The 12,243-nt window shown below is 33.4% G+C and overlaps 1 protein-coding gene across 2 annotated transcripts in view; it reads right to left on the minus strand.

Moving 5' to 3' along the window:
• Positions 1–333: 333 nt before the first annotated feature.
• LOC114325413 (small glutamine-rich tetratricopeptide repeat-containing protein beta) overlaps positions 334–12,243 on the minus strand; it is a 35,230-nt gene continuing 23,320 nt past the window's right edge. For both annotated transcript variants that reach the window (XM_028273482.2, XM_028273481.2), the window contains exons 5-7: positions 10,933–11,044; positions 10,716–10,778; positions 334–6,712 (exon numbers count right to left, since the gene is read on the minus strand). In XM_028273482.2, coding sequence (XP_028129283.1) covers positions 6,460–6,712; positions 10,716–10,778; positions 10,933–11,044 — 428 coding nt within the window. In that variant the 3' untranslated portion in view covers positions 334–6,459. The remainder of the gene's footprint in view (positions 6,713–10,715; positions 10,779–10,932; positions 11,045–12,243) is intronic.

A 12,243-nucleotide genomic window follows, 5' to 3' on the forward strand; every position in this document is an offset into this window, starting at 1 on the left:
AACCAAACCCATATCCATTATTTTGCAGGTAGGTACCTACAATGTCAACAACCCCAAAAATCCCACCTCAAAGTAAATAAACAAGGAGTTATTAGGTTAAATTTCCACAGCCACAGCAAGTTCTTCTAGGCTACGTTGCCATGTCATTCAAATTTATGAAAATAAAAATTCACTTATATGGAGAACAATGTAATTTTTTTCTTGGAAACGGTTAACTTTAGAAAAAAATGTTATAGGACTTTTTTGTTCTAAATTGTGTATTATATCGATAACTTAAAGGAACGCACTATTTTCGGGGACACCCTGTATAATAGGAAGGTAAAAATAAAAAAGTTTTAGTATATTTAAATCATTTATATGTGAAATCATGTATAATATAATCTGTAACGCCAAAACTTAAACTAAGAACAACATATTTTAAATACAACATTGTTTTGGTTCAGCAAAACAATCCACATTCAATTCATTGTTCTAAATAATGTCCAAAATGTAAAAAGAAAGTAGGTAAGCTACAGAAATAAAGGGCGTATATAATATTAATATAATGTTTTTACCAGTCACACAAGAAAAACAGCAAAAAAATCAGCATTCCTCTTCCAAGTTAACTCTTTTAACGTAGGCAATATTAATGTGGCTCATCCGGAAGAAAAGAGTCACAACTCAAAAAAAAATCCAGGAAAGACAAAAATGGATTTTTTAAATTTAATTTAACTGTAAGTTGTAAACAACTGCTAAAATTTAAAAATTAAAAACGAAGAATGTGGATAAGTGAATGTTTCTAATTGTGTAAGAAGCAAAACCAAATGAATAATGACACTATCGCCATCTTACGAAGTTGGAAGTAAACATATATGTGACACTTCTCCTGGTAAAAACATAGGATTTTTGAGTCAATTTAATAAGATAACTGGAATTTGCATTTTTTTAGTTGTGTCACTTTTCTTCTGGACGAGCGATATGGTTTCCATAGAACTAATAAAACTGTTTTTATGCTTCTCTTGAAAGAGGAATGAGTTCATCCTTTTTTACAATACATTTCGAAAATCAAAGTTCAAAGCCATTTAGCTCTTTGACATTAATAGTAAATAGGACTGTAGAATATCATATTAAATATTTTTTTTATTTTGACTATTCTCTGTTTAATGTTAATGACGAAATAGCAACAAAATACGAAAGAGTTACGTTAGAAAAAGGTTTATGAAGTAAAAGTAGTTTTTCCAACACTATTGTTGGAAATTATGAGTAGGCAAGTATAAAGTAGTAATTCAAATAAACGAATGCTTACTGCCAAAACCTAAAACCAAGAATAATATTTTAAATACACTGCTGGACAAAAATATCGAATATTTTGAATATCATGTTAAGTGAAATTTTTGTGATGCAATCCTTAGCCCTGGCCGTGTCTCAGGTTTGTTATTTTCCGAATACGATGTTTTAAAGTGTCATAAAATGCTCGATCGGATTTAACTCCGATAGAGGCTATATGGTGGGCAATATAATTTTTAAATTGAATCTCATCAAGGTAAACATTAACTATTCTAGCGACATGAAGACGTGTCTTATAGTCTAAGACTAAGAGATAGTGAACCCTCCGATTAACGGTCTTTCTGTAAGGCTAGAAATTTGTATAGGGATAACTCACAGCACACCAAGGCTAAAAACCATGACCTGGCAGGCATCAGCCCTGCACGGATATCTACCAGGTGAATAGAAAAGTACATAGTTTAGGGGGAAAATAAACTATCTCCTGTATAGTTTAAATTTAAGTATGTATTTGAGTAAGTCATTTAGAAGAAATGTGTACAATGACAGGCGATTCTGAACAGCATAAGACCTTGCCAGGCGAGGGGAAAGATTAGGGGTTTTTCCTAAAATTTTTTTTCATCGAACAAAGTTTTTTTGAATCATTCCAAACAGAAAAGGTCTTTAGTGACTTTTCTCTTAGGTTGATAGTTTTTGTTTATATAAGCGATTAAAAATTTTGAAAATTGCGAAATCGGCTATTTTTAACCATAAATCGGACATTTAACTAAAAATTTCAATGTTGCCAAGGTAGGTAGATATTCTTTAAACGTCGATTGATGAAATCCCGAAGAGTTTTTTGCAATACAATATCGAAAACCCCTTTGTTTTTTAATTGATAAGCAAGTGGGCGCGACACTGTAGTATAAGTGAGGACGTTTGAGTTTGCATAAATTCATTATCTCGAGAATGGGCAAATTGAAGAGAAATTCTCAGATACGTCGATTTTTATTTTTAAATTAGGACATTTTGGCATATATATATATATATATATATATATATATATATATATATATATATAATACTAGTGAAGTCATCCATCTGATCGTGATGACGTAATCGATGATTTTTTAAATGAGAGTAGGGGTTGTGTGATAGCTCATTTGAAAGGTTATTTAATTCTCTATTCAGTAATATAAACTTTAACATAATTATTTATACAGGGTGTACAAAAAAATTTTTTTTATTAAATTAATTTACAAAAAAAGAAGAAACAATTTTTTTGTACACCCTGTATAAATAATTATGTTAAAGTTTATATTACTGAATAGAGAATTAAATAACCTCTCAAATGAGCTATCACACAACCCCAACTCTCATTTAAAAAAATCATTGATTACGTCATCACTCCTAGTATTATATATATGGCAAAATGTCACAATTTAAAAATAAAAATCGACCTATCTGAGAATTTCTCTTCAATTTACCCATTCTCGAGATAATGAATTTATGCAAACTCAAACGTCCTCACTTATACTACAGTGTCGCGCCCACTTGATTAGCAATCAAAAAACAAAAAATTTCGATATTGTATTGCAAAAAACTCTTCGAGATTTCATCAATCGATGTTTAAAGAATATCTACCTACCTTGGCAACATTGAAATTTTTAGTTAAATGTCCGATTTAGGGTTAAAAATAGCCGATTTCGCAATTTTCAAAAAACCTAAAAAAACTTTGTTCGATGCAAAAAAAATAATTTTAGGAAAAACCCCTAATCTTTCCCCTCGCCTGGCAAGGTCTTATGCTGTTCAGAATCGCCTGTCATTGTACACATTTCTTCTAAATGACTTACTCAAACACATACTTAAATTTAAACTTTACAGGAGAAAGTTTATTTTTCCCCTAAACTATGCACTTTTCGATTCAACTGGTAGATACACGTGCAGGGCTGATGCCTGCCAGGTCATGATTTTTAGCCTTGGTGTGCTATGAATTATCACTATACAAATTTCTAGCCTTACAGGAAGACCGTTAGTTGGAGGGTTCACTAGCTCTTAGACTATTAACGTGTATTAGCACGAATCTCTCATATCCAATACGGCTGGCAAATGACAAAACATGATCTTCCAAAATGTTTTTAATGCACATGACAGCTGTCATTAACATAACGCTCTGCATGATGTTACAACTGACATACCATTCGCCAACTCTTCTGTAGACGAATTTTTGTCAATCATGCTTCCATATGGTGAACGGTTTGGCAGTTGCAACCTCATTCAGAGCGTTTATTTTGGTGGTGACGGCATAGTACCATGGAAATGGTATTTCTTGGAAAAGACATATCGAACCTGTGAAGGTGATTGGGTGAATGGCAACTGACATGCACATTAAAACATTTTAGATCATGTCTTACCATTTGTCGACCATATTGGATGTGACAGATTTGAGCTAATGCACGATAACCCACTATTAGAATGGTGAACACTTACCTTGATGAGATTCATTGGCCACAGTATAGCCCATAACAGATTTCATTTCGATCGAGCACTTAAAACATCGCATTTGTAAAAGAAATCATATCCCTATGACCCTGGGAGAGGTAAAGACTGCAGCCCAAATAATTTCACTCACAAACAATTTCAGTTTTAAAATATTCGATATTTTTGTCCAAGAATGTAGATCATCGTTTTGGTTCACCAAAACAATCCACATTTAAATAAAAAAACCTATAAAAGTAACACAGTCCTATGCTTTCTAAATAATGTCCAACATGTAATATGAAAGTCAAGTTATAGAACTAAAAGGCATACCTAATATGCAAGATTACTTTAATTTCACTAATATAATTTAGTTGTTAACCCTCATTAGACCCCACTTACTAATGACTCGTCGAAAATCGGTCGCACTACAACAGATTATAGTCTAAGGGCTAGTGAACCCTTCGACTAACGGTCTTCCTAAGGCTAGAAATTTGTATAGTGATAATTCACAGCACACCAAGGCTAAAAACCATTACCTGGCAGGCAGCCCTGCACGTGTATCTACCAGGTGAATCGAAAAGTGCATAGTTTAGGGGAAAAATAAACTTTCTCCTAAAAAAGCTTAAATTTAAGTATGTGTTTGAGTAAGTCATTTAGAAGAAATGTGTACAATGCCAGGCGATTCTGAACAGCATAAGACCATGCCAGGCGATGGGAAAGATTAGGCTTTTTTCCTAAAATTATTTTTTTGCACCGAACAAAGTTTTTTAGATTTTTTGAATCATTCCAAACAGAAAAGGCCTTTAGTGACTTTTCTCTTAGGTTAATAGTTTTTGACATATAAGCGATTAAAAAGTTTAAAAATTGCTAAATTGACCATTCTTAACCCTGAATCGGACATTTACCTGAAAATTTAAATGTTGCTAAGGTAGGTAGATATTTTTTAAACGTCGATTGATGAAATCCCGAAGAGTTTTTTGCAATACAATATCGAAAACCCCCTTGTTCTTTAATTGCTAACCAAGCGGGCGCGACACTGTAGTATAAGTGAAGACGTTTGAGTTTGCATTAATTCATTATCTCGAGAATGGGCAAATTTGAAGAGAAATCGTCGGACAGGTCGATTTTTATTTTTAAATTAGAACTTTTTGGCATATATAATATAATACTAGTGACGTAATCCATCTGGGCGTGATGACGTAATCGATGATTTTTTTTGAATGGGAGTAGGGGTGGTGTGATAGCTCATTTGAAAGGCTATTTAATTCTCTAATCTACTAATAATCTAGTAATATAAACGTTAACCTAATTATTTATACAAATGGTGTGCAAAAAATGTTTCTTCTTTTTGTGTAAACTAATATAATAAAAAAAATTTTTTTTTGCACATGTTGTATAAATCATTGTTAATGTTTATATTTCTGAATAGATAATTAAATAACCTTTCAAATGAGCTATCACACGGCCCCTACTCCTTTTCAAAAAATCATCGATTACGTCATCACGCCCACATGGATGCCGTCACTAGTATTATATATATATATATATATATATATATATATATATATATATATATATATATATATATATATATATATATATATATATATATATATGCCAAAAAGTCCTAATTTAAAAATAAAAATCGACCTGTCCGAGGATTTCTCTTCAAATTTGCCCATTCTCGAGATAATAAATTTATGCAAACTCAAACATCCTCACTTATCCTACAGTTTCGCGCCCGCTTAATTAGCAATTAAAATGCAAGGGGGTTTTCGATATTGTACTGCAAAAAAACTCTTCGGGATTTCTTCAATCGACGTTTAAAGAATATCTACCTACCTTGGTAACATTGAAATCTTCAGTTAAATGTCCGATTCAGGGTTAAAAATGGCCGATTTCGCAATTTTCAAAATTTTTAATCGCTTATATAAACAAAAACTATCAACCTAAGAGAAAAGTCACCAAAGACCTTTTCGGTTTGGAATGATTCAAAAAACCTAAAAAATTTTGTTTGATGCAAAAAAATAATTTTAGGAAAAATCCCTAATCTTTCCACTCGCCTGGCAAGGTCTTATGCTGTTCAGAATCGCCTGGCATTGTATACATTTCTTCTAAATGACTTACTCAAACACATACTTAAGTAAGTTTAAACTTTACAGGAGGAAGTTTATTTTTCCCCTAACCTATGCACTTTTCGATTCACCTTGTAGATACACGTGCAGGACTGATGCCTGCCAGGTCATGGTTTTTAGCCTTGGTGTGCTATGAATTATCACTATACAAATTTCTAGCCTTACAGGAAGACCGTTAGTCGGAGGGTTCACTAGATCTTAGACTATCAAGTTTATTAGTGATGCAAGAAAACTTACAAAAATTAACAAAAAAAATTCATTCATCAAAATTCATCATTTTTTTGATGCAGGTGGTATTATGTTTCTTCTTTGTAAAATACATTTCAAAATACAAATGAAATGCCTTCTAGTTCTTTGGCAGTAATAATAATTTAGTACGGTTGAATAACAGTATTTAAAACATAATATATATAAAAAAAACTACTTTTCACTATTCCCTGTTTACTTTTAATAACACAATAGCAAAAAAACACCAAAAGGTTATATTATTTAAAAATGTTTATGTCAGAAAAGTAGTTTTTCCAATGATATTGCTGAAAATGATAAATAATTTTAAAGTAGAAAAGAGTAACTCAAAACAACAAAACTAAAGAACGAATGTTTATTGTGACTTCTTTTGAGAAGGGTTTGGTGGTGGGTTTTCTTGTTCAGAACTCTCTGGATCCATCTGACCCTGGTTGTGTAGAGAACGTCTTAGTTGTTCAATGAAACTAGGGTCACTACCTGGCATAGCTTCTGAAGTATCGGCACTGCCAGTGTTTGATTCCATGAGATTCTGGGGGTCTATTGAACGCCTTAGGTTTTCTACAAAGGTCGGGTCAGTGCTTAACATTCTGTTGGCCAGTGTTTGACCTCTGAAATAGGAGAAAAAAATATAGATAGAGGAAATGATAACACTGGTCAACTTTTATGTACACTATGTCTATTCTGTCTATAACGCCTATTTGAAAACGGCGGGTATAGAATGCATCCGTCTGTGACGCCTCTTTGAATTTAATTTAATTTAATAACAACAATATTCGTCGGTTAATCTCCCATCTACTTGTATGACGCTTTCTGCTTCCAGTACAAGGTTTCTACATTTATTTATTTAGCGTATGGCTATATCACAGTTTTTGTATAGAAATAAAGATAAATTAAAATAAATAAAATAAAAAAGATATTATAAATAATAATAAATTTTTTATAAACAAAAATTTAGTTGGGAAATATATTCAATTGACTCATTGGTCGCCACTAAAAAATCTGACCGATTGCCACTGTACGATCTGATGTGGCATTCCTCCACCAAATGCTTAATCGTTTGTCTCTCAGCACCGCAATCGCAATTTGGAGATGGTATTTTTCCCCATCGAAAAAGTGAATCAGAGCACCTACCACAGTTGGTTCTTCTTCTTCTTTCTCGAAACTCCTTATGCCCCTCAGGGGCGTCGGAGGTTTTATTCATCCTCTATCTATATCTTCCATTTCTTGCGGTTCTTTGCTAACTCTTTCATTTGTTGATGTGTTTTTCCTTTTTCCTGTCCAATTTCTAAAATCTGATCGATCCATCTCTTCCTTGGCCTCCCTTTCCTTCTTTTACCATATCTTTTTGATTGCATCACCTGCTTTGGTAGTCTTCCTTGGTCCATCCTGTTAATGTGTCCATACCATTTTAATTTTCTTTTTTGGATCTTGGTTATTATCGATTCCTGTTTCAGTCTTTGTCTAATATCTTCATTTCTTATTCTGTCCAATTTCGTTTTTCCTGCTATTTTTCCCAGGCTATTATCTCCGCTGCGTTTATTGTACTGTCTATTTATGCATTGTTTACCCATGTCTCCTTGCATATATTAAAGTTGGTACAGATATTGCATTGTATACCTTCAGTTTTATTTCTTTATCTATCAATTCTTCCTTTCCAAATATTGTTTTATTTAGTGCATAGTAGATCTTATTTGCTTTTTTCGCCCTGTATGAGATTTCTTGATCTAGCTTTCCATCCCCTGATATTATTACTCCCAGGTATTCAAACGTCGAGACTGTTTCTATTATTTCGTTTTTGCACGTAAATATCGTTTGGTTTATTTCTTCCTTTTTCTTTTGGGCTACTATCATGGTCTTCGTTTTCTTTACATTTACTTCCATTTTCAAATTTTCTATTTCTTCCACCCAGATATCAATTAATTTTTGCATTTTCTCTTTATTGTCTGCTATTATTTCTAGGTCATCTGCATATAGTAATCCCTCCATTCTCACTAGTACTAAATCCCTGCACCCTATTGTTGACTGTAATTGCATTGACCTTCTTTTAGCGCTCTTTATTACTCTATCCATTACTAATATAAACAAAACTGGGCTGAGACTGTCCCCTTGTTTTATTCCTCTTCTTAGGTTTATTATTGGCGATCTGTTTCCGTTTATTTGTACTTTAGCAAGTACGTTTCTATATGAAGAGTACAGGAGAAAACAGGGAATGTCACTTAACATGAATCTTGTCTTTTCTCGCCATGTGGTAGCAAAAACTGAGTACTATCGATTCAGAACAATAACCAGAAAGATCAGTCCATATAAATTTTTTAAGAATTTGTATCCAGGCGAAGGACAAGGATTGTTCGCATGCCACTGGATAAAAATAAGGAATGTTAGCAGTTTTTTAGTGCATTATTAAATTAATAACAATATAGATCAATATTATATTAAGATTATAGACCAATAATTGCTAGAATTCCACTAAGAATCTCCTAAGTAGTTTTTGGATATCATGAATTAAACCTTTATTGGTGTTTATCTCAATATGTATAAAATGTGACATTCCTTGTTTTTCCCCTGTACTCTTCATATATACTTTTTACCACGCTTACTATCTTTTGTGGGATTTGCAGGTCTTCCATTACTGACCATATTACTTCTCTATTTATAGAATCAAAAGCAGCTTTAATATCTATAAACGTAATATATAAGTCATCTCATATTTCGTTTTTCCTTTCAATTATATTTCTCAGTATGTATATGTTATCTGTTGTTCCTCTTTCCTTCCTAAAAGCAGCTTGTTCTTCTTCTAGTTTTCCTTCCAGTTCTTTCCTGAGCTTCCTTTCTATTATCCCGGAGTAGACTTTATATGCCACTGATGATAAGCATATAGCCCTATAATTATCACATTCCGCTTCATCTCGTTTCTTGTGTATTGGTACCAATAAATTTTCTTCCCAGTCTTTCGGTATCTTTTCTGTTCTCCATGCTTCCCTCATTATTTCCAGTAGCCAAAACTTACCTCGTTCTCCCACGTACTTCATCATCTCCGGATCTATGTCATCAGCACCTCCCGCTGTTCCAATCTTTATTCTTGCCAATCCATCTTCAACATCTTTGATATGAACTTCGTCTACTCGATTGTCCCTATCCTCTTCTCTTATAGTTAGTATGTCCTGTATGTTTTTTTTTCAATTCATTTCGCTCATTTCTAATTCCTCTTATTTGTTTCCTTTTTGTTCCTTTCATGCTTCTTATTTTATTCCAAAACTGCTTATTGTTATTCCCAAAACCTTCGTTCAATTCTTCACCGAATTCCTTCCAGCTCTTCTTCTACGCATCTTTTACTAGTTCTTTCACTATATTTCAATGTCTTCTGTATTCGTCTCTGTCTTGCTCTTCATTTGTTGGTTCTAATTCTAATACAGTTGCTTCTAAATTCTGTTAAGTGTCGCCCAGATCCGCCTTGATTGATTGAAACCCTCTGGCTTGCTTGTAATACATGGCATATTCCGGATGTCAGGTGGAGCATTCATCTCCCAATCTTCTCGCCAACGGTCGGTTATTTCGAAATTCCTTTCAATTAGTATCCTTGCAGAATCCAGAGGGTTTTTTCTTGAGCGAAGCCTACTTATGTCTCTGTCGTTAATACCAACGTGAGAGCGGAGCACAGGACCGACGTTAATTTTTTGTACTCCCTGACAAGGGATGCATGTTCCCGACGGATGTGTGAGGGGGGCTATGTGGCTTAGTGCTGGTAGCCAATACGTTGGCGTGGCCTTGATTGTACCTGATATAATACGCAAAGCCTGGTTTAGTTGGGCATCAACACGTTTGGTGTGTGGGCTGTTGAGCCATACTGGTGCACAGTACTCTGCAACGGGATACACGAGTCCCACCGCTGTCTATCTAAGTGTAGTCGCTGAGGAACCCCATGTGGTACCGTATAACTTTTGTAGAATATTGTTGCGTGTTCTAAGTTTTGCAGTCGTCTTTGTAAGATGTTCTTTAAAGCTTAGCGTTCTATCGAGTGTCACACCTAGATATTTGGGTATTTAGTATGATTGAGGAGTCTGTCTTCAAAGTGGATTTTTAATTGATAATTAGCCAATCTGTTAATTAAATGAAAGCATGATACTTCCGTCTTGGAGGTATTGGGCTGTAATCTCCAGTGACGGAAATATCTCCCGAGGTTTCTACAATACATAGGTCTCTACTATCATCCCCAAAATTCTCCAGCTTTAGTGATATTAGACAGTTTTATCTTAATGTATTTTATCAGAAGTGAATTTGTTAAAAGTTAACCTAAAAATGGCCATAAAGACTCGGTGAAAATTGGACATTTTTGGTAATTTAGGAATGTTGGTGATCAAGTGTGATGTGGGTATGTCCATATAATTATTATAACAATGGTTGGCTTTCACTTGAATGGTTGGCTCACTAAAATGAGAGTGCTAAAAAAACAATACTGCAAAAAGCAGCAAAAATAGGCCATCTTAATGCTTAAAAAGTCTACCAACTACCACTGAGGAAACTGTTAAAACAAAAACTGGAAGAGTCGATGCTGATGAGTTTATAAGTTTACCATTTGATCAAAAGATTCATTGTATTAAAATCATTACTTACGTTTGAATTAAGACATCTAAATTTGGATCACCACTCTGGTTTGTAGACATAAACCTGGACATTCTAAAAAATGAAAAAATGTTTGAAAATAGTCAATGGAAGACTTACAATATGTTTTAGTTGTATTTTTATTGCATTACTTCTAAAAATGTTGGATTTCTATAAAATCTGTATTCTATGTGTTCACAGTAGTTATTATTGTTTTGAAAGTACTTACAAATTTCTAAAATTGGTGTCACTAAGCATTTGGGTTGCCATATTTATCAAATTTGGATTATTAATGAACTGAGACATGTCTAGATTGCGATGATCTGTTGGTGCAGCAGAATCTGAAAACCAAAAAGATATATTATATAATTAAATTAACGACACAATTATAAGAGCCACTTATAAGTATATGCATATTTTGAGGTAAACTGTCATCAATTTTTTTTTAACTTTAAAAAACACTGAAGCTGTGCTTTGGTAATTTACAACTAGTCACAAAATATTAGACTAACGAGCAACTTTTCTCTATTAACAATCTTAAAATTAATCTAATAATATACCACTGAAAACGTTTGTTTTCTATACTTGCACAAAATTTATTACAACTATGTGACTACAGCTGTTTCGTCAGAGTGCCTTTCTCAAGTGATTTAGATTACTATGAGTTTGCCTTTTTAAAGTCTTTAACTGAAGAGGTTGAGAAGTGGGGAGCTGTTTGTCTCGAGTTGGTCATTCAGAATTATATCTGTATTTTTCAATTTATTAATTTCCATAGATTCTAATAAAGATAGCTTAAGGCCTTTATTTTGAATATGCAGAATTTGAAACTGTTCATTAAAAGAATGATTATGATCTAGAACAGCGATACTCAACCTTTTTCTTTCCTGGGGCTAGATTCCGTGCACTGTAGATATCTACATGTCGCTTTCTATCGATATCAATTGTCGTGAAAATATTTGAATTTTTAGCTTTAATTGAATTATTTTCTAGTTTTGCTAGGTTATACACTAATTGATGCTGAAGTGACACTTAGTAAAACAAGAAAATATTTGAATTAAAACTAAAAATTCAAATATATTGACATTGATAGAAAGCGATCGGCGTTAGCGATTGTACACAGAATCCCACCCCTGGGCCACATAGTAGCTATTGCCACAGCTTGCGGGCCGCAATCAAGATGAAGTAGTATACAGGGTGTTTCATTGGGAAACGGAAATACTTAAATGTTGAATAGAAGTAAATGTGGCGGTTCTAGACATACTAAATGTATTGATCCACCGACTTTATAACCGAGTTACAGGGTGTTTTATCGATTTTGCCCATTTCTTTCTGGACCCATAACTTTAGAACCACCTTGTATATTTTTTTAAAATTTGGTACACATATGTCACATTTAGAACCCAAACCACCCAACTACTAATCACAAGAAAAATCCAGGTCCGGATTAAACAAAATTATAAATCCATTGTGACATTGAAACATCATCCTGTATATTGAAATTTTCAAAACCCATTTGCACATTTGAAAAGAGCTTTAATGG

Source organism: Diabrotica virgifera, chromosome 10 (genome assembly GCF_917563875.1).
Source record: "Diabrotica virgifera virgifera chromosome 10, PGI_DIABVI_V3a".
NCBI lineage: Eukaryota > Metazoa > Arthropoda > Insecta > Coleoptera > Chrysomelidae > Diabrotica > Diabrotica virgifera.